At 33.3% G+C, this 22,938-nt stretch overlaps 1 protein-coding gene across 1 annotated transcript in view; it reads left to right on the top strand.

Annotated features, from left to right (window-relative positions):
- Positions 1 to 22,938, top strand: part of GALNT13 (polypeptide N-acetylgalactosaminyltransferase 13) — a 404,828-nt gene that overhangs the window by 379,389 nt on the left and 2,501 nt on the right. Inside the window, exon 10 of the mRNA XM_081815482.1 lies at positions 6,369 to 6,427. Coding sequence (XP_081671608.1) covers positions 6,369 to 6,427 — 59 coding nt within the window. The remainder of the gene's footprint in view (positions 1 to 6,368; positions 6,428 to 22,938) is intronic.

Below are 22,938 nucleotides of genomic sequence, written 5' to 3'. Positions count from 1 at the left end.
ATAATATAGGATAATAAAATATTACCCTACTTTAGTTACAGAGAGTAGATATGGAAATAGAAGAGTAAATGTAGACTATCACTGGGTGGTGGGACTGTGAGTAATTTCATTATTTTCCTTTTTATACTTTTCTAAATTTTTAAAAATAAAACATACTACTTATTTTTAAAAATTTATTTTAAAAGAATTTAAAAGGAAAATAAATTTTAATAAAGAATTTAAAAAATGTTTTAAAGAATTAAAAAAGAAAAAAAATAATGTGTGAGGAAATTCCATACCCGAGTGCTGTGATTATAAATGATCTCATTTTTATAATTTCCTAGAATTTTTCCAACATATTACTTATTAAAAAAACAACCTCTGAGACATTACATTGTTTTTTAAGGAAATAAGATAAGACATTATGAGATGCTACAAACAAAGAGAAGACACAGGGGCCTTCAAGATCTCAAAGTTTAAACAAAGAGACCAAAGCATAAATTAATACAATGGGAATTCAACTGTACTGATACAATAATTTTTAAAGTTCTATTTTGCTAATTTATGTTTAGGCCATGTGGTCATCAATGACATTATTATGTAACCCACAAGAAAAACAACAAAAATTCATGCTCACCTCCTCTTTTTCACGTTAAAATCTATTACATGGTTTGGAAAAACCAGTTTGGGTTCCTTTTTTTTTTTTCCAGAATAAAAATTTTTTTTAATTTTTTTATTAACATATAATGTATTATTTGTTTCAGGGGTACAGGTCTGTGATTCATCAGTCTTACACAGTTCACAGCGCTCACCATAGTACCTACCCTCCCCAATGTCCATCACCCAGCCACCCCATCCCTTCCACCCCCCTCCACTCCAACAACCCTCAGTTTGTTTCCTGAGATTAAGAGTCTCTTACGGTTTGTCTCCCTCTCCAATTTCATCTTGTTTCATTTTTCCCTCCCTTCCCCTATGATCCTCTGTCTTGTTTCTCAAATTCCTCATATCAGTGATATCATATGATAATTATCTTTCTCTGATTCACTTATTTCGCTTAGCATAATACCCTCCAGTTCCATTAACGTTGTTGCAAATGGCAAGATTTCATTTTTTGATGGCTGTATAGTATTCCATTGTGTGTGTGTGTGTGTGTGTGTGTGTGTGTGTGTGTGTATACCACATCTTCTTTATCCATTTGTCTGTTGATGGACATCTGGGCTCTTTCCATAGTTTGGCTATTGTGGACATTGCTGCTATAAACATTGGGGTGCATGTGCCCCTTCGGATCACTACATTTGTATCTTTGAGGTAAATACCCAGTAGTGCAATTGCTGGGTCATACGGTAGCTCTATTTTCAACGTTTTGAGGAACCTCCATAGTGTTTTCCAGAGTGGCTGCACCAGCTTGCATTCCCACCAACAGTGTAGGAGGGTTCCCCCTTCTCTGTATCCTTGCCAACATCTGTCATTTCCTGACTTGTTAATTTTCTCCCATTCTGTTGACTATCTTTTAGTTTTGTTGACTGTTACCAGTTTGGGTTCTAATTGACATGCTCTGATTTCTGAAAGTATATATGAGGCTGTGAAAGCTCTTCTTTTATAGATAAAGAGGCAATAAGCAGTATGAACTTTCTTATTAAGATCCAGTATTACTATAGGAAAGAAAAATGAGGGCAATGCATGTGTAAATGTGTGATTAGGCAAAGGATTTTTTTCACACGTTTTCAAGCTTCTTCTATGTCAAGAAGCTATTGTCAGAAACACTATTTCACGCATAGATGTATTTCTCTTTATAGTAGAAAGCCAGTCCAGATATTCACAGAGTTGAGTTCGGCAAGAACATGTAAAATTCGTAGCAAGGCAGTGACATTTATATAACCTTTTCATTTTCTTTTGATAATACTTCCTGAATTCAAATCATTACCTTTAGAAATTTATAAGCTCAAATATGAAGAAAGGAGTAATGGAAGAAAGAAATGTGTTATGTGTGATTATATACACCTATATTCAGGAATACAAGCAATTGAGAATAATTGCCACCATGTGTATTATATCCACTCATGATGAATATTATTTGTAAAAAGTGGTATGTTAGTCTTTTGTATAATTTCCCATTGAGTGAAAAAGGCAGACAAATGGTAGAACCATTTCTCAAACTGTAATGAAATGACAGGCTTTAGAGTTTAAAGGGCAAAAAGGAATGCTTGCTATCTGCAACTATTGACTTTATGTTGCTCAACAGGGACTGTTTGTATATTCTGGAAAGTGTAGTTTTTACATTACAACAAATATCATTTGGAAGCTTATTGTTCTTATGAGATGGGCTCATTTAAATCCAGAAAGGTATTTTGGAAAGCAGAAAAAGAACAATTGGGGAATATGCTGAAAATATCTAGAACTTCCTAAGGGGCATTTATGTTTCTGTATGTCTCAGAAACTGTCAGCATTGCTGAGCGTGGGACCTGCCTGCTGTAGCATGGGCAAAGAGGAAAAACCAAAAACACAAAACAATAAATTGCTTCCCAGCGGAAAAGGAAAGGAAGTAAACTGGAAACTAGAGCTGGACTTCAAAAACAATTCTAGCCCTGGGCAACTTTCAGATCACCCAAAAATAGATAAAATGTATTGTATTGGGAAGTCAGGAATCTGTCACTTGTATGGTGTTGAATGTTTTTTGAGTGAGTAACTATTTTAGTTATTACTGATGGTTTCTGATACTCTTATAATCAAAATCATGGATTTCTTTGCTATCACCTAGAATTGCTGGGATTCTATTTTTCATTGCCTTGAGTAACAGAAAAGTTTGTAAAGAGAGTAGTTGGTGTACGGGGATAGTAGAGACATCCATGAATGGACATCTACACTTAGAGTCACATGCTTTGCTATAATATACATAGAAACACACAAACACACACATGTATTTATGAAAAACTCTAAAGAGCTTATATTGAGTTCTGTTTAATTCTCTAGAACTTCCTTAATAATCTAGCTGAGGAAATTGTTGTAATTCTTTCTAGAAGGACCTCCATGTATCTGTTAATTTGCCAAAGATATTGGGCATCTTTTATGAGGAGACTCCCATTTTTTACATCAGGGCTTCTGTTACAGAATCTTATTCTCCTCTTATGCAGCTTCTCAAAATGCCATCTTTAAGTACTGAGTCTTTATGAACTGAATTCTGACAACTTTGCTTCCTTTCAATATACCCTATAAAATACTGCCTACCTACTTTATTGTTTGGTTTCTGCTTCAGCTCTGTCCTGAAAAAAGTATTACTATGTACCATATTGTTTTATGTTTATTACATGTCTCTACATCCAGAGACTTGTAGTTATAGTGCTGAGCAACTTTCCTGGCACTGTGCAGTCCTTGAAAAAATATGTGTTAAATAATTAGAAGACTCAGTGAATGACCAAATGAATGAATGCATTTTAAAAGGAAGCCACTTATTTTTCTTCTTTTCTACTGAATTCTCCATGGATATCTGGTCTATCCCCGGGAATCTCACAAGAATTGCAGCAAATTGGCAACCTTTGTCCCACTTCTCTGATGCCCTGATTAAGGACTCCCTTGATAAGAGAGAGGTGAAAAGTGCTCTTCATATATCCACGATGTCATTCTTCTGTGTTTGCCAACCGAAAAGAAGGTCCCATTGGCTTACCCCGTGTTCTTAGGGTATGATAATTACACCATAATTATAGGCCCACACAGTAATACAATCTTACCTTCCAGGACTAATATAAAATCAAACAGACACAATTTAGGTAGACAATAACATTCTGTAATAGAGCAGCATAATACAAGAGCCCATAAACTTAAGATTACTTTTACACATGTTGATTTTTATTTTTCTCATGACCCCCATTAATTTGACGTTACAATGGGATGTATAAATAACTATGTATGTGAATTACCTTTATCTGATTTATTTTTTCAAAATATTTACTGTATGTCCTAATTGTCTTGGCTATGCCCATTAGCCATTGGCCATATTGACAGAGCTGGCAGAGTCTAATTATGTCTCTCTAATGGGTATATGAATGAAGAGTAGAAATACTTTGAAATAGCGTTGAAGAATACATTTTCAACATTTGTTTATTTGCTTTTTGGCTGCCTTTTTTAGGATGCAAATACTATAGCATCACTGATTTTTAAAGCCCTGTAGACTCTTAAGGTCTGAGGCAGTTTTTACTAGTAATTGGGCTGTTTCAGCTTGAGGCAATCTGATTGTCCTAGCAAATCCTTTGAAATGAAGTGATGTAAGCAGAAAACACTTCACAGAGCACCCCATTATAAAATGGCAACAATTTTTCCTGTTGGTCGCAGGTAAAAAGCTTAAGAACTTTAAAATGGAGTGTGGTTATAACACTAACCATATATTCGAAATACCGGCTGTTCTATAAATATTGATTTTCTTTTTGGGAGAGGTGGATTTCTAACTGTGTTATCAATTGACATGGTGAGTAGAAGCAGCTGTCCTTACATAATCTCCGGTTGTTCTTCCTTTTCTTAATGGACAGCTTGTGCTCCTGTTTTGAGCAGAAAATCAAATAGAAAATAGAATTTAAAGATGCCCAAAACATACTTTAAAGGTATTTGTATGTAACTGGGAAAACAGCTTATTTTCCTTTGGCAGTACTGGAGCATTATGATCTGTATTCCAGATAAACAGAAACCACACATTTAGAAACACACCCTTGAACTTATTCTGAAAGTTAACTCTATTTGCTAACCTTTTAAAAATACTTTAGAAAAATCAGTTCATCAAAGGCAGTCTTTGTTAGCACCATCTTTGGATCATTATTAAAGTTCAAGACCTATATTCATTTCTATCTCTTGAAATTTTTATCTATGAAATACAAATGTTTTTCAGCCTGGTGATTTTTTTAAAGATAAAATATTTAATAACCAGCCCTTTGAGTATAAGGCCTAATTTCTTTTATAAGTCATAAAAATGTGGTTTCAGGCTGATTTTATAAGCACAGGTTTGATGTTCCCTGCAAAATGTGCCACATGCAGATTTTTTTTTTTTTAATAATCCAGGGATATCAGTTTTTGTTTGGGTTCACATGAATTCATCTGAAAAGAGTGCAGCAATTCTGAACATAAAGTACATTTGCACCTATGAATTTTGTATTTTTATCATTTAATAAACACTTTTTCAGCAGCATCAACCATGGTATCACCTAGTGAATATGATATGATGAGGAAGAAATTCTAAATCATTTTAATATGCTATATTGTAATAACATGCAATTCAGTTATCTGGGCGATACCATGAAATGCTAAATGTGCAAGTAAGGGATGAGAGCTATACTCAGTATTGTTGGTACAATGGACCCACAACTGTTTTTCCTTCCTACGGTTAAACACTTTTGAATTCTTTAAGACATTAGGTCAATTTTTATCATTGGGATTTTTATTGGCCTTTTATGGGTATTTATTTGTGTATTTATGATAATACTTCTTTGCTTCTATCTTCATTGGGTAAGTATTTATTAAGTTCCTGATCTGTACTATGCCAGGGAGGGGGGGATGCAAACACAGAAAAGATGTTGCCTTCGCCTTTAAAAAGTTAACCATCTACATCATCACATTTAATTAGTTTAAATGAAAAATGAAATTAAGTGCTTAATACATGGGGAGCACATCTCTTAAAAAGAGATACTGATGTGAACTCCCTACATTTTCCTTGATTTCTCCTTCTCAACTTAGAAGCATCAAAATCAAATGAATCTCTAATTCCTTTCTAGTCTACCTGCTAAGTTTCTTCAAATGCCTTCAGTTATCCTCATTCTTCCAGTCATCCCGCATCCGGAAAAACTCCTGATTATCCTGATGCACCTCCAGCCTCAAAGCTTGCCCGCTTTTCACCTACTTTTACCATATTGCTGGAGGACATTCCTAAAAGTAAATTTCATTTGATCTCTCACTTACCTAATAATCGTTTAATTGTTACCAGAAGTAACAGTACCACGACTTACCAGAAAGTCAAAAATCTGGAATGTGGCCAACATTTATTTTAGTTTCCTGGGAACTCCAGTGGCTTCCCCTGTTGTAGGATTTATGCATTTTTAGAGTATTTCTTCCCTCCACTAAGCTCTGTGAATAAAGGCACTATATTTGTTTTTGTTTTGTTTTGCTTATTTGGTTGGTTTTGTTTTTAGAGTTCATTGAGCTCAATTTTTTCTTACTATATTTGTCAGAGGCAAACAAAATATATGTTTCAGTCACCACTTCCACCAAATAACCCTCTGTTAAGCATTTGATGTCTATCCTTCAAAACCTTTTCCTATGCATTGGCATACATATACAGACATATATATACATATGTTAAGTAAATATGATCATATAACAGGTACTATTTTAATTTCCTTTCTGTTAACTAGGTAGTATGTCCTATAATGTTTTACATATAATTCACATAGGATTATATGATTCCACCTTTGTAACTAAGTAATATTATATTGCATGGATATATTAAAACTTAATTATCCCAGTAAAGACAAGCATTTGTCAGGTTTTAGTTATCTATTATTATTATAAAATAGTTAAGAAGCATACTTGAAACAATATCTTTGTGAACCTGACAGGGTATTTCTGAAGAACATAGCAGCTTAAGAGAGAGAGTTGTTGGCAGACTGCCTGGATTAATTTAGATCCTCGCTCCACATAACCCCTCTGTATTTACTTAACCTATCTATACTTAGCTTCCTTACCATAAAATGGGAATTGTAATAATAGGGCCTTCCCCATAAAGTTTTTTGAGACTTAAATGAAAAAAGATATATAAAGAACAATGCTTGGCAAATATTAAACACTCAATTAGTGTTAGATATTTGTTATAATTAGTCAGATATATTCACAGAAGTTGATTTATTAGATCATATGGTATATGTTTTCAGAAATTCCATCAAAAAAAGACCGTAACCATTATCCCACCAGAACTCTTGAGCACTTACAATGTGCTATCACCACTCTAGATTTTCAATACTTTTTATTTTTGCATATCTATGTGTGTGTGCACATATATGTGTATATTTATTTGTATTTGCATATAGATTTACATGTATGTCTAGTTTTTTTTTTTCATATTGCTACTAGAAATGAACATCCTTTTTTTTATTACTTGGATTTCTTCTTTTTATTCGGATCATTTGTTCATTTTACTATTGGATAGCTTTTCCCTTTTATATATCCATAGATATTTATGTATTCTGGTAACTAATCTTCTCTATGCTAAATCCACTGCAAGTGTTTTCTCCCAGACTACTATACATATTGTAACAATTGATATACAAAAAGATATATTAAAAAAGAATTTAATTGTTGAAGTAAAATCTGGCTGGTTTAGCCTTTATGGTTTAAGGGATTATTTTTTGTTAAAACAGCGCTGCCCCCACCCCCACCCCAAGCTTGGCAAATTTTAAGTGCTCCAGAAGTGTTTGTTGAGCAATTTAAGTTTGAGTTTAGTAAAATGCATGGGATTTTTTTTTTTTAAGATTTCAGTGATCTCTGGGTCATAATATAAGCAGAATGCCACAATCAGATGACTCTCCTTATGGGAAGTATTATTTATCTTTATCCATGGAACATAAATAAAAGTATTAGCTTCAACAGTTACATCAGCTATAGCTAATCAGCTACGGCAGTTATAATTTTAAATAAATCTATTAAATGATTATATCAGTTCCCATTACAGTAATTCTTTCCAAGTATCTTGAATTGTATTCATGGTCCATAAAGTTAATAAACAGATGGTATAAATTATGTTTATTGAATGTTACAAAAATATTGAATTTGAACAGTAAGGGTGAATCATTGTATCCTCAGTCTTCGATTAACAACTCAGAAACTCAGATAATTAGCCCCTCAAATGATTTTATCATTACCAAATCTAGGTAGTTTCTAGAGTGAATAAGTATCACTTAAGTTCTAATATAGATTTATTCACGGAATTATCACTACCTTCTAGAATTTAGATACCAAAATTATTCATACATTTAGTTTCTGCTTCTTCAAATGAAACATTTATAGCTCTAGTCTAATCATTGTGTGTGTGTGTGTATGTGTGTGTGTGTGTAACTTCTGCAATATTCTGAAGTTTCCAATAAGTAAATCCTAGCCCACTTGATTGGATGGTCATGATTAATTTTCATTTCCTTAAGGCTTGTTCAACTAGGCAAAGTAGAAAATTACAACGTTTTTCAAATTGGTGTAAATGATCAAGAACACTTGTGTAAGATGCATGGATTTTTACTGTCAAGAGTTGGCTAAGAGTTTTTATTTGATGTAAGAGCATTAAATATGGATCAAACATGATCCAGGTACATACAGAGGCTTTATCATACCGACTTTCATCTTGTCATCTTCAGAGTGCCCCCATTTCATTATTTAATTTTAGCATAACTAAAATTGAATGGCTTAACACTTATATAATCAATTACATTAAGTTTCAATTCTAAATTCTTAACTCAGTTGAATGGCTCACTCTGACACTCAGCAGTAGTCATTTACATAAAGTTATTGATGGTCAGATGGTTACAAACTGCACATTTCTTATTTCAAATACTCTCAGGCTCAGTCCCCCGCATTAGGTGTTCTGGTAGATTATCTTTGCCAGGATGTCTATGTTATCATCATCTTGTAGCTATTTTAAATAAATTATTAGTTCAGTTCTGGAGTTATTTATTTACATATACTCTCTGAAAAGTGAACAGAGTCAAAGATAACCTTTAGAAAATTAGGAAACAGTCTTTTCTAGATCCAATAATGACAGAAAGTACATTAAACTTCTCAATTGAGGCTCCTTTAAATCTAAATAATCCTTTGCAAAAATAAAACAATACAAATAAAAAGACTAGCCATATACTTGCCTACCAGATATTAAACGCTAATGACAGATTACCTCAGCATCCTAATAATTTATAGTCTTTTGGGAGTAGCTCTCCTTTAGCATGTTAACACAAATTATTTAGAAAATAAAAACGCTATTGTTAATAGTTATCTCTATCCAATGGGGTAGTAAGGTAAAGAGAGCTTTGCAGCAAGTCTTTGGTATAAAAGAATGTGGGGCAATAGTTATAGGCCAGGCTGGAAAGGTGAATTAGGGAGACAGGGTTAGGGCTTTGCAAAGGAAGGTGGAAACAGTTTCTGAAAAGTTAAGATGCCTATTTGACAAATAGGCTTTTTGCATGCTTTTACCAGAAGCAGCATTAATATGAAGTAGTTACTGTTAATGTTGGGTTGTCAATGCCTGAAGAGCGGGTGGCCGCCATATTGATAATGGTCTATAAGCCACCTGATGCAAAAGCTCTACTTTAGACCATGTGCACACATACATGGTCAATGAAGTAAGTACTAATTCGTGTTTTAATTGCAAGAGACATGAGCCAAAATTAAGAGATTGTTATATTTTACAAATAAAGTGACAAAAAAATGAAGAACTCAGATCAGCGTTTATTTTTGGTTAGTTTGGCTTAGCAAGTAAATTTTATTTATTTATTCATTTATTTATTTATTTATTCAGCAAAAAAAATGTAAATAGTACATATTAGCAATTTGACTTACAGCATATTCTAAATATATGGAAATATCGATAAAATATATTAAACAGTTAAATCTTTGTAATTTATATGGTTGAAAGTAAGATAAATGAAGTTATAGTGATGGTGTTCTTATGACTGAAAGTTATTCTGTCAAAATTATCATTACTAAATGAGCTCCATTATGACATTATTTTAATTTTTTAAAAACTGTTTTGTATATAAATGTTGTGCATTTTTGGTGCAACGTCTCAGTTAACAAAATTTGAGAACTTTGATTAGGGATTTTGTACAACTTAATGGTTTAGGATATTCTATTATTTTAGCATAATTTATTTATATTTCTGATAAAAAATTCCCATCAGAATTAAGAACTTAGTTCTCAAGTGTCTGAATAAGTTATTTAATTGATCAAAATGAACACCAAATTAGATGTAACTATATGTAATGAGTCTTCGATCTATGATATATAAACAACAGTGGAAGGAAGGGGGGCTTTGGGAAATAAGGTAAGAGATGGTGCAATGTTTTTACTAAAATGGGATATTATGTGGAAGAGCTTAGACACTTGTACAGATGCAGAGGATAAGAAATTATAAGCAATTTTAAGTTCTTGATCAAGAAGCTTTCCAGAAATATAATGAATTGATTTGCAATGCAATGAGCCTCTTGTCCTGGTAAATATTCAAACAGAGGCTAGATGTCTGTCTTTTAGAGATGCTTTAATGAGAATTGAGTAAGAGGTTGGATTTGATTTCTTATCAGAACTCTCTTTCTAACTCAAATTCTACTGTCAGAGAAACTTACATATCAATGAATAAAAACACTACATTTATTAGCACCTGGTTTAAAATTGAAAAAAAAAAAACAGATTTCAACTCAAAATGAAAAACTTCTAATAAATTTTTCAACCATGACACAGGAAGCCTTGAAGAAGGGTGACTATATATAATTGTTTGTTTAGGACAGTCATGGTGCATGCCTGTTATCTGGGCATAATTATTAATAGAATCCCCTTTCACTCACAACATTGTCCTGATTTGAACAGTAATTGTTTAGTTATTCTGCTTATGAGGCATTGAATAAACTGTATGTGGAAGTGACTATCTCTGGAAGTGGCTAAGTGCACTGACAGAGATAGCAATCATTATGGCATTGAGCAGGATGTAGACTTCTGTGGAGGCAAAGTCTTGTCTTACCAAAATCTAGAGAAAATCCATAAGTCTTTTAGACTTCTGTACTGTCAGTTTCAAGTAAATGCTCTAGTTCAGTGACTTCTCTGACACCCAAAATAAATGCCCTTTTTTGAAATTCTATCTACAAAGAGACAATTAGTTTTTTAAAAGCTATCTCTTTGAAGATACAATAATGTCACTGAATTCTGATTCATCTTGATAATGTATTGGCCAATATCTTCTTATTAATTTGTGTGATTATAGTAGGGTTACTTTTTCATTTTTTATATGTAGCAAGTTTAAACTTTCATTTACAAAATAGAGTATAAACTTACTCAATTTCTTGGTTATACCAGCAAAAGAAAAATGGTGCTGATATACATATATGAAATACATGTAGTGATATAAGAATATATATTTTTCCACATAATAAAATGTATGTATGCATATGTAGACATACTTATGTATATATATTTTTCCACATGAGAAAGAATATATACACACACACACATATATATATATACATATATATACACACACATACATTTGTGTGTGTATGTGTGTGTGTATTTTTTTTTCCAGATTCAGAATTGTTTGGGAGATATTGACTAATTTCAATCTCATTTTTGGCTGTTTAATATATTGTATTTTCTCTAGCAATAATAAAAGTGCCTTACTTTTAATATATTGGAAGGTAAAACCATATAAAATTCTCATTTTGATTGAAATATCATTATAGGTTACAATCTGATAGCAGATTTCCCCACGTTTGGAAAACTAAGTAAACATGCCATAATAATATTTGCCAGCATCCTTCTTTCCAAAACTCAGAAGTTCTCCTATAAAATTATTTTGTAATTTCAGACCATTATGAAATCCTTCTCAAGAGAATATGTATAACAGACATCCATACACTTTCTGACTCCTGCCATTAAAATCCTGTGGCATCTATTGTAATTTATATTTGGTCAACCCCAAAATTGTAAAATCACATTTTCTTCTTACTGATGTTTATATCTGCCTGATAGTTGCACTGCTAGTGGACATCTTGATGGTTGTGTGTTCAACAATAAAACACATAAATCAGATGAAATATTATCAAAATCAAATATTTTTCATAGTCATAGGTCCTATTTTTGAGGAACTCTATGCAATATCAGGCTTATTTCTGTGAATATTGTGAATCCATATTTGAAAAATGGACATTTTCAGGAAAAGTTATATATTGAGGTTAGATTTTTCCCTGTCAAATCTGTAAAGTACACAACTGGGAACATAATTTATCATCTCAAATTAACAGTTAACCAATCTAGAGTCTCCACCTTTGATAATGAAAATATAACTTCTTCACTGTCAAATAAAATAAGAAAACTTGGAAGCCCATGCTGATGGGCTGAAGAACAATCTAAGGAGATTTTGCATAGGCTATGCTCTATTTTCTTCCATTGGACTTTCCTGTGTTTAGAGTCACTATATTTTATTAACAAAGAAATAAACAAGGAAGGAAAGCGATGAGGTGTGGGGCCTCTTGGCGGGCTTCTTAGGCATAGGTTCAACAGATATGTTGCCCAGAAATGTTCATTTGTGTCCGACACCACATTGTGCTTACAGCAGTCTTTTTCCCCATGGCTGTAAGTAGAGTCGTAGAGGAGTGTGGTAGTTAGGTGAGAAGTTACAAATACATGGCCTAATAGGAACCATAGCATGAAAGCTGTGTTTTATTTGTAAATATACTAGCATCTTCTATGACCCACCTTCTCCACTCTCACTCTCCACAAAATTTTCCTTAGTTTTTAAAAAATGTTTAACTTTTTACTGAAGTTCAGCATGATTCAAAAAAGTGCATAGTTTATAAGTATATAGCTCAATAGATTTTCACACCCCAAACACACCTGTGTAACCAGCATCAAGCACAGAACATTCCAAAGCCTCCTACCTCTCCTGCCCCTAGAAGTCCCTCATGCCCCTTCTGGCTACTACCCTTCCATAAATCTGACTTCTAAGATCATAGATTTGCCTGTTCTTAAACTTTATAGAAATGGAATTAGACACTGTGTGCTCATGTCTGACTTCTTTTGCTTGGCGTAATGTTGTGTAGATGAACCATTCTTATTGTTATGTAGAGTTCCATTATGTGACTATAACACTTTATATTGATTCATCTTTTTGTTGATGGGCATTTGGGTGATTTCCAAGTTTGGAGCTATTATGAACAGTCTTGCTATGAGAATTTGTGTACTTGTCCTTGGATGAACATACGAATGCATTTATGTTGGTATGTTCCTGGGAGTGTAACTGCTGTGTCATAAAATTTGTAGTTACTTTTTTACATAAAACTTGTAGGGTTTTTTTTTCTGATTATGGGGTTTTTTTTTGTTTGTTTGTTTAATTTGAGTATAGTTGACACATGATGTTACATTAGTTTCAGGTGTACGACTTAGTGATTTGACAAGTTTATACATTATGCTATGTTCACCCCAAGTATAGCCACCATCTGTCCCATCACATTGCTATTACAATATTGTTGACTGTATTCTTTGTGTTCTCCAGCTTTGTAGTCCCATGATTTCCTCATTCCATAACTGAAGACCTGTATCTCCCTCTTCCATTCAACCATTTTGCTGAACCCCACCCCCCTCCCCTCTGGTATCCATCCATTTGTTCTCTTTATTTATTGTTCTGATTCTGCTTTTTATTTGTTTTTTCTAAAGATTCCATTTATGAGTAAAATCATATGGTATTTCTCTTTATCTGACCAACTTATTTACTTAGCGTAATACCTTCTATGTCCATCATGTGTACTTCAAATGGCACAATCTCATCCTTTTTTATAACTGTGTAATATTCCATTATGTATATATAACATATTTTCTTTATCCATTCATCTATTGATGGGCACTTAGGTTGCTTCCATATCTTGGCTGTTGTACATAATGCTGCAATAAACATAGGATTGCATATATCTTTCCAAGTTAGTGTATTCTTTTACTCTGAATAAATACCCAATAGTGAAATTACTGGATCATATTGTATTTTTATTTTTAATTTTTTGAGGAACCTCTATACTGTTTTCCCTAGTGGCTGTACCAATTCACATTCCCACCAACAGTGCTTGAGGATTCTTTATCCACATCTTTGCAAACACTTGTTGTTTCTTGTCTTCTCGATTTTAAGCATTCTAACAGATGTAAGGTGTTATCTCATTGTGGTTTTGGTTTGCATTTCCCTGATGATAAGTGATGTTGAGCATTTTTTTCATGTGTCTATTGGCCATCTATAAGTTTTCTATGGAAAAAATGTCTATTCAGGTCCTCTGCTCATTTTTAATTGGATTTTTTGTATGTGTGTGATGAGTTGTATGAGTTCTTTATATATTTTAGATATTAACCCCAACTGGATATATCATTTGCAAATATCTTTTCCTATTCAGTTTATTATCTCTTTGTTTTGTTGATGGTTTCCTTTCCAGTGCAGAAGATTTTTATTTTGATGTAGTCCCAATAGTTTATTTTTGCTTTTGTTTCCATTGCCTTAGGAGACGTATCTAAGAAAATGTTGCTATGGCTAAAGTCATAGAGATTATTGCCTGTCTTCTCTTCTAGGATTTTTATGATTTCAGGTCTCACATTTAGGTCTTTAATCCATTTTGAGTTTATTTTTGTGTATGGTATTAGAAAGTAGTCCTTGTAGCTGTCCAGTTTTCCCAGCTATTGAAAAGACTGTATTTTCCCCATTGTTTATTCTTGTTTCCTTTGTCATAGATTAAATGACCATATAAATGTGGGCTTATTGCTGGGCTCTCTCTTCTGTTCCACTGATCTATGTGTCTATTTTTGTGCCAGAACCATACTGTTTTGATTGCTACAGCTTTGTAGTATATCTTGAAGTCTGGAATTGTGATACCTCCAACTTTGTTCCTCTTTCTCACTATTGCTTTAGCTATCTAAGGTCTTCTGTAGTTCCACACAAATTTCAGTATTATTTGTTCTAGTTTTGCAAAAAAAAAAAAAAAATGGCTATTGGTATTTTGATAGGTATTGTATTTAATCTGTAGCTTGCTTTGTGTAAAGCAGACATTTTGATGATATTAACTCTTCCAATCCATGAACATGGAATATCTTTCCATTTGTTTGTGACATCTTCAATTTCTTTGATCAGTGTTTTATAATTTTCAGAGTACACGTCTGTCACTTCTTTGGTTAAGTTTATTCTTAGGTAGTTTATTCTTTTTGGTTCAATTATAAATAGTGTTGTTTTTTTTTCTCTTTCTGTAATTTCTTTGTTAGTGTATAGAAACACTATGGATTTCTGCATATCAATTTTGTATTAATTAATTAACCATATTAGCCCAGCCACTTTACCAAATTTGTTAGTTAATTCTCATAGTTTTTTGGTGGATTCTTTAGGATTTTCTATGTATAGTATCATGTCATCTGCAAATAGTTTAACTTCTTCTTTACCAATATGGATACCTCTTACTTCTTTTTCTTTTCTGATTGCTGTGGCTAGGACTTCTAGTATTATGTTGAATAAAAATGGCAAGATTGGACATCCTTATCTTGTTCCTGAAATTAGAGGGAAAGCTATTTTTTAGCAGTGAGTATGATGTTAGCTGTGTGGTTTTCATATGTGGCCTTTATTCTGTTGAGGTTTGTTTCTTCTAACCCCACTTTTGAGAGTTTTTATCATGAATGGATGTTGAATCTTGTCACATGCTTTTTCTGCATCTATTGAGATGATCATATGATTTTTATCCTTTCTTTTGTTAATGTGGTGTATGATGTTGATTGATTTGTCAATATTGAACTGTCTTTGCATTCCAGGAATAACTCCCACCTGATTCTGGTGAATGTTCTTTTTAATGTATCATTGTATGTGGTCCACAGCTTTCTTAATTATATTTTGGGGTCAGTCTAGTCTTCCCCAGGCATGGACCAGAGAGGCTAACGAGGGCTCTTTTATTCTTCTACTTTCAGATACCATTCCATTCTGGTACTAAAAGCCAGATCTTTCTCTCACAAACCTATGTCATCCAAGATTCTATATTTAATTCTGAACTTCATCCCAGATCAGACTCCTGGGGACATTAACATTGAAAGGAGGTTTTTTGTTTTTGTTTTTGTTTTACCTGTAGAACCTTTCTAATAAGAGCTACAAGATGGTCTGATTTCCCATTGTCTTCTGGTATTTATTGGCCTCACTTGGAAAATTCCTCACAAATATGTATAAAAGAGAGTAAGTAGAAAAGCACCTCAGGGAAAATGTGGTAGCAACTAGTACCATAAATGTGCTTTGCTTAAGAATTGTCCAGCTGAGTGGAAGGTAAGAGGGGATGCCAATTATGGGAACAGTGGACAGGAATGAGTAAAGGTGGAAAAAGAGAAAAGGACCCTGGATTGTAAGGAGTCAGCCTGGTTTCATCATGGTGAAGGGCACTAAATTTCGATGAAGAAAGACTTGGAACGGTAGTTGGTGTCTCCCACAGATAAAGCTTTGAGCATGTTATCCATTGTCTTCTTTTCTCCTATCCTAGGATCTTTGCCTAATAACCCCTGTTTTCCCATTCCTGCTTCCAACTTTTTTTTATTCTACATCTTCTAAAAATTTCCTTTTACTTGAATATACCAATAACTGCTCTCCCTTCTTACCCTGCCTTCTCTGTAAACTAAAACATAAACACAATAAATATTTCAACTTTTTTGATCAAACATACATGAATGTATTAATCAGAAGTAGAGTCATAATCCAGTACTAGCTATGTAACCTAGGACAAATTATGTAATCTCTTTATGCTTCAGTTTCTGCATCTATAAAGTAGTAATTTAAATAATGTTTATCTCACAGAATCTCATTTTTGAGATTTTGAGGTTTTCATTTATCTCACAGATCCCATTTTTGTTATCGTGAATGAGATAAAGAATACAAAAATATTGGAATTGTATCTGAGACATACTAAGGATTTAATGAACTATAAATAATAATAAATTTCTGAAGAAAACAATATAAGGAAACACTGACCTAGGGTCAAATATTTTATTTATTTATTTTTTTTAGAGATTTTATTTATTTGAGAGAGATAGCAAGAGAGAGAGCATGAACAGTGGGGAGAGGGAGAAGCAGGCTCCCCACTAAGCAGAGAGCCCTATGCAGGACTCTGATCCCAGGACCCTGGGATCATGACCTGAGCCAAAGGCAGACGCTTTACTGACTGAGTCATGCAGGTGCCCCATAGGGTCAAATATTTTATACATATATACATAACCTGTTATTTTTAGAAAGGTCATTATTTAAAATGTTATTGACAAATAACAGATATGTGATAAAAACATTTGCATAATAAAATTACACTTTTTTTATACAAGAATATATGTCTGGCTTTCTTTAAGGCATTGTTTCTTAACTTGGAACAGAGATCACAAACCACTTCAAAAATGTGATGAAGTGTATGAAACCATTCCCAGTTAGATACATATATACACAACTTTATTCATGCTGATTTGGAATTCATGGGAGATTTAGTTCCCATTTATGGAATTCACAGGAGCCCAAGACCCCAGGTCTAGGACTTTAGCTTTAAAAGTAATAAAGTAAATTAGAAATGTTGGATTTAAGATATAAACATGTAGATTTTTTCTCCTGGGAAAGTAACAATATTTCAGGTATTGAATATTTTCATTAAATTGGCAGTTGAAAATGATGATCTCTAATTTCAACTCCAACATTCTATATTCTTATGAAATATCTAGCTTCTCTAATTACTTTAAAAAATTAGACCATTTTCTGTCACCTGCTATGTATATATGAATGGGATGATTCAGCAGCACAGACTAAGGAAATATATTTTCCTCTGACTTGGGACTTTTAAATTAGAGCAAGGCACAGAGGGTAAGAGCCAAAAACAGAAAGGATAAGAGGTTTGCTCTCAAAGACTAGGAGAACAATTAAGTAGATATAACTGGATATTAGTAGCATCCTTAATTTGAAGGACTCTGATTCACAGTAGGAAGCTGTTTCAGAATGTAAACCATTTTGTTTGTCTTTTAATCCTTCAGTCCTTCATAATTTTATCCTCGATTCCTGGTATTTAAAGTTGGTCGTAGTCAGGTTTTGTTATCTGTTTGTCTTCATTCCCATTTTCTATTACTGCATAACAAATTATCCCCAAATTTAGTGGCTTAAAACAGAACATTTTTTTTTTAATATCTCATGATTCTGTGGGTCAGAAGTTTAGGCAGGGCTCAGCAGAATACTTCCTCTGCTTCATATGGCATTGACTGAAATCACTCAGTGGTATTCAGCTGGCACATGGCTGGTCTGGAGAGTCCAAGATAGCTTCTCTTCCATGTCTGGCACCTTGCTCTGATGGCCCAAAGGCCAGCCTGTGCTAGGATGGTCAACTGAAGGGCTTATCTGTGGCTTCTCCAGCAGAGTGGTCTCAAGGTCCTCAGAAAACTATCAAGGAAGCTCTAGGGGAAGCTTTAGAGCAAATGTTTCCAGAGGCCTGCGCAGAAGCTGCAAGGGTTCTTATGAGCTAGACTTGGGAATCCCAACATGCCTCTTCAGCCACATTCTCCTAGTTAAGCAAATCATCAATGTAAACTCAAAACCAAGGAGAGATTTTATACCCTATCTCTCAAAGAAAGGCATAGCAAAGTATTTGTAATCATTTTTAATGTGTCACAGTCAGATCCCCCCTAAACTTTGGGTCAAGAAGACTCAGTTAATCACTTTTTGGTGACTAAAGTGTGACTACGGCCTATCTATCTATCTATCATCTATCTATCTATCTATCTATCTATCTATCTATCTATCTATCTATCATCTATCTATCTATCATCTATCTATCTATATCTATCTAACTGTCCATCATCTATCCACCTATTTATTCCCTTAATCCCCCATCATAGGCAACCATTTTAATTTCTTTAATTTGTGTATTTTATTTGAATGTTTTGCTTGAAAATGTACATTGTTTGGGGTCAATTTATTTTTCATTAGCATAAATGGTGTTGAGTTACATGTCCCCATTTTTCTTCTCTTTTTTTTTTAAAGATTTATTTATTTATTTTAGAGAGAGATTGAGAGCACGAGCATGAGAGGCAGAGGGAGAGGGAGAGAGAATACCAAGCGGACTCTGTGCTGAGCATGGAGCCCAATGCAGGGCTCCATCTCACTACCCTGACATCACTACCTGATCAGAAACTAAGAGTCAGACCCTTAACTGACTGCTGCTGCACCACCCAGGTGCCCCTTTTTCTTCTCTTTATAACACACACTTATGATTTTAACACCAAGTCCTGGTTTCTATGTGTACATCTATGTGCTGCAAAGCCCTCAATGGTGGGAATCCTCTGTATTTCAACTATTCATCCATTTTGAGATGGTTATCCAAAGTAGCTCCAACTCACTGCCACCATTACTTATTAGTTTCCTCAATAAATAATATCAAATATTCGTTGTGTGCCAAGCACTGTTCTAGGTACTAGCAACATACATGTTCTTATGGACTTATATAAGAACGAGGAGGGGGATTTATGTCCAGGAGCAAAGTTTCTGGGTCACAGAATTTTGTCAGATAGTTTTGCAGAATCCAGCAAGTATCTTTTCCCAAGTGCCTTTTAACTTTGTACATGGCTTTTTCATTAAGATTTTTTTTTTAATTTTTAAATGTTTATTTTGAATATGTAATACATGCACATACTTCAAAAATAGAAACAATATAATGAGGTCAATATGGAGAAATCTTTTCTTTATTTTACATATTTTTAATTTAAGTATAATTAACCTACACTGTTATATTATTTTCAGATGTACAACATAGTGATTCAACAGTTCTATATATTACTCAGTGCTCATCATGATAAGTGTAGTCATCATCTGTCACCAAACAACATTTTCACAATCTTATTGACTATATTCCCTATGCAGTACTTTTCATCTCTGTGACTTATGTATTTTGTGACTGGAAGTCTGTACCTCTTAATCCCCATTTGTCAATATGGAGAAATCTTGATCCAAACTAATTTCCTTCAACCCAACTTGTCTCCCTTACTTTGTATTAATTTCTCCTGCATCCTTCCAGTGAGAAATCCTTTATTTTTATATAATTTTATATATATAGATTCATTGATTTTTTTTTTCTGCTTTTTGGCGCTCTTGGAGATCATTTAGGAAACATTTTCTAGGTCTTTTTTAGTTATTCTCTCTTTAATATTTTTGTTATTTATCACCTTATTATTGTTATTAGATATTTTATTCTTTATTTTATTCTCAATTATGTCTTTTTCTTTGTTTTATTTTGTTTTGATTTCCAGTATAGTTAACATACAGTGTTATATTAGTTTCAGGTATATAATATAGTGACTCAGCAATTCTATACTTAGTGCTCATTACAATAAGTGTACTCTTATATATATACATAAAATATATATATATATATTTTAATAACTGTACTCCCCATCACCTCTTTCACTCATCCTCCCACCCACCTCCCCTCTGGTAACCATCACTTTGTTCTCTATAGTTAAGAGTTGGTTATTTGGCTTGTCTCTTTTTTCTTTGTTTTGTTTCTTAAATTCCACATATGAGTGAAATCATATGGTATTTGTCTTTCTCTGACTTATTTCACTTAGCATTATACTAACTCCATCTATGTTTTTGCAAATGACAAGATTTTATTCTTTTTTATGGCTGAGTAATATTCCATTGCATATATGTAGATATACACATATATGTAGATATACATATATATGTTTATACACACATATGTATATATATATATACACCCCATCTTATCTATTCTTCTTTTGATGGACACTTGGGCTTCTTCCAAAATATGACTGTTATAAATAATGCTGCAATAAACATAGGGGGAGATATATCTTTTTGGATTAGTTTTTCATATTCTTTAGGTAAATATCCAGTAGTGCAATTACTGGATCATATGGTAATTCTATTTTTAATTTTTTGAGGAACCTCCATACTGTTTTCCACAGTGGCTGCACCAGTTTACATTCCCACCAACAGTGCATGAGGGTTCCTTTTTCTCCACATCCTCAACAACACTTGTTGTTTCTTGTGTTTTTGAATTTAGGCATTCTGATGGGTGTGAGGTGACATCTCGTTGTGGTTTTGATTTGCATTTTCCTGATGATGAGTGATGCTGAGCATCTTCTCATGTCTGTTGGCCATCTGTATGTCTTCTTTGAAGAAATGTCTGCTCATGTCTTCCGCTCAATTTTAATTGGATTTTTTGGGTATAAGTTCTTTATATATTTTGGATATTAACCCTTTATTGGATATGTCATTTGCAAATATCTTGTCCCACTCAGTAAGTTGCCTTTAGTTTTATTAATTGTTTCCTTTGCGGTGCAGAAGCTTTTTATTTTGATATAGTCCCAATAGTTTATTTTTGCTTTTGTTTCCCTTGCCTCAGGTGACATAGCTAGAAAAATGTTGCTATAACCAGTGTCAGAGAAATTACTCCCTATGTTCTCTTCTAGGATTTTTATGGCTTCAAGTCTCACATTTAGGTCTTTCATCTATTTGAATTTATTTTTGTGTACAGTGTAAGAAAGTAGTCCAGTTTCATTCTTGTACATGTAGCTAGCTATCCAGTTTTCCCCATACCATTTGTTGAAGAGACTATATTTTTCCCATTGCATATTCTTGCCTCCTTTGTCAAAGATTAGTTGACCATATAAATGTCAGTTTATTCTGGGTTCTCTATTCTGTTACACAGACCTGTGTCTATTTTTGTACCAGTACTACACTGTTTTGATTACTACCACTTTGTATTATATCTTGAAATCTGGGATTGTGATGCCTCCAGTTTTGTTCTTCTTTTCAAGATTGCTTTGGTTATTTGGGATCTTTTGTGGTTCCATACAAATTTTAGGATTATTTTTTCTAGTTCTGTGAAAAATGTTGGTATTTTGATAGACATTGCATTAAATCTATAGATTGCTTTGAGTAATATGGACATTTTAACAATATTTGTTCTTCCAACCCATTAGCATGGAATACCTTTCCCTTTGTGTCATCTTCAATTTCTTTCATAAATGTTTTATAGTTTTCAGTGCACATTTTTCACCTTCTGGATTAAGTTTATTCCTAGATATTTTATTATTATTGGTGCAATTACAAATGGGATTGTTTTCTTAATTTCTCTTTCTGCTACCTCATTATTAGTTTATAGAAATGCAACAGATTTCTCTATATTGATTTTGTATACTGCAATCTTACTGAATTTATTTATCAGTTCTTGTAGTTTTTGATGGAGTCTTTTTGTTTTCTATATAGTATCATTTCATCATTTTACTTCCCCCTTCCCAAATTTGATGCCTGTATTTCTTTTTCTTGTCTAATGGCTCTGGCTAGGACTTCCAGTACTATGTTGAATAATAGTGGTGAGAGGGGACATCCTTGCCTTATTCCTCATCTTAGGGAAAAGTTCTCAGTTTGATATTATCTGTGCTTTTTTCATATATCGGCCTTTATTGTGTTGAGGTATGTTCTCTCTAAACCTACTTTGTTGAGGATTTTTATCATGAATGGATGTTGTTCTTGTCAAATGCTTTTTCTGTATCTATTGAAATGATCATATGGTTTTTATCCTTTCTCTTGATGTGATATATCACATTGATTCATTTGTGAACATTGGACCACCCTTGCATCCCAGGAATAAAGGCCACTTGATCAATAAATTTTGTAATGTAGTGTTGGATTCTATTTGCTAATAACTTGTTGAAGATTCCTGCATCTATGTTTATCAAAGATATTGGTCTGTAGTTCTCTTTTTTTGTAGTGTTTTTATCTGGTTTTGGTATTGGTAATGCAGGCCTCATGGAATGAATTTGCCAGTTTTCTTCTCTTCTACTTTTTGGAATAGTTTGAGAAGAATAGGTATTAACTCTTTTTTTTTTTTTTAAGTGTTACTTATTTAGGTAATCTCTATACCCAATGTGGAGCTTGAAGTCATAACCCTGAGGTCAAGACTTGCATGCTCCTCTGACTGAGCCAGCCAGGCACCCCAGTATTAACTCTTCTTTAAATGCTTGGTAGGATTTGCCTGTGAAGCCATCTGGTCCTGGACTTTTATTTGTTGGGAGTTTTTGATTATTGATTCAATTTCATTGCTGGTAATTGGTCTGTTCAAATTTTCTATTTCTTCCTGATTTAGTTTTGGAAGTTTTATGTTTCTAGGAATTTATCCATTTATTCTAGGATGTCCAATTTGT

Source organism: Leptonychotes weddellii, chromosome 3 (assembly GCF_054177405.1).
Source record: "Leptonychotes weddellii isolate Sample4059 chromosome 3, ASM5417740v2, whole genome shotgun sequence".
Classification (NCBI taxonomy): Eukaryota; Metazoa; Chordata; class Mammalia; order Carnivora; family Phocidae; genus Leptonychotes; species Leptonychotes weddellii.
This window is presented reverse-complemented; position numbering and strand designations above follow the sequence as displayed.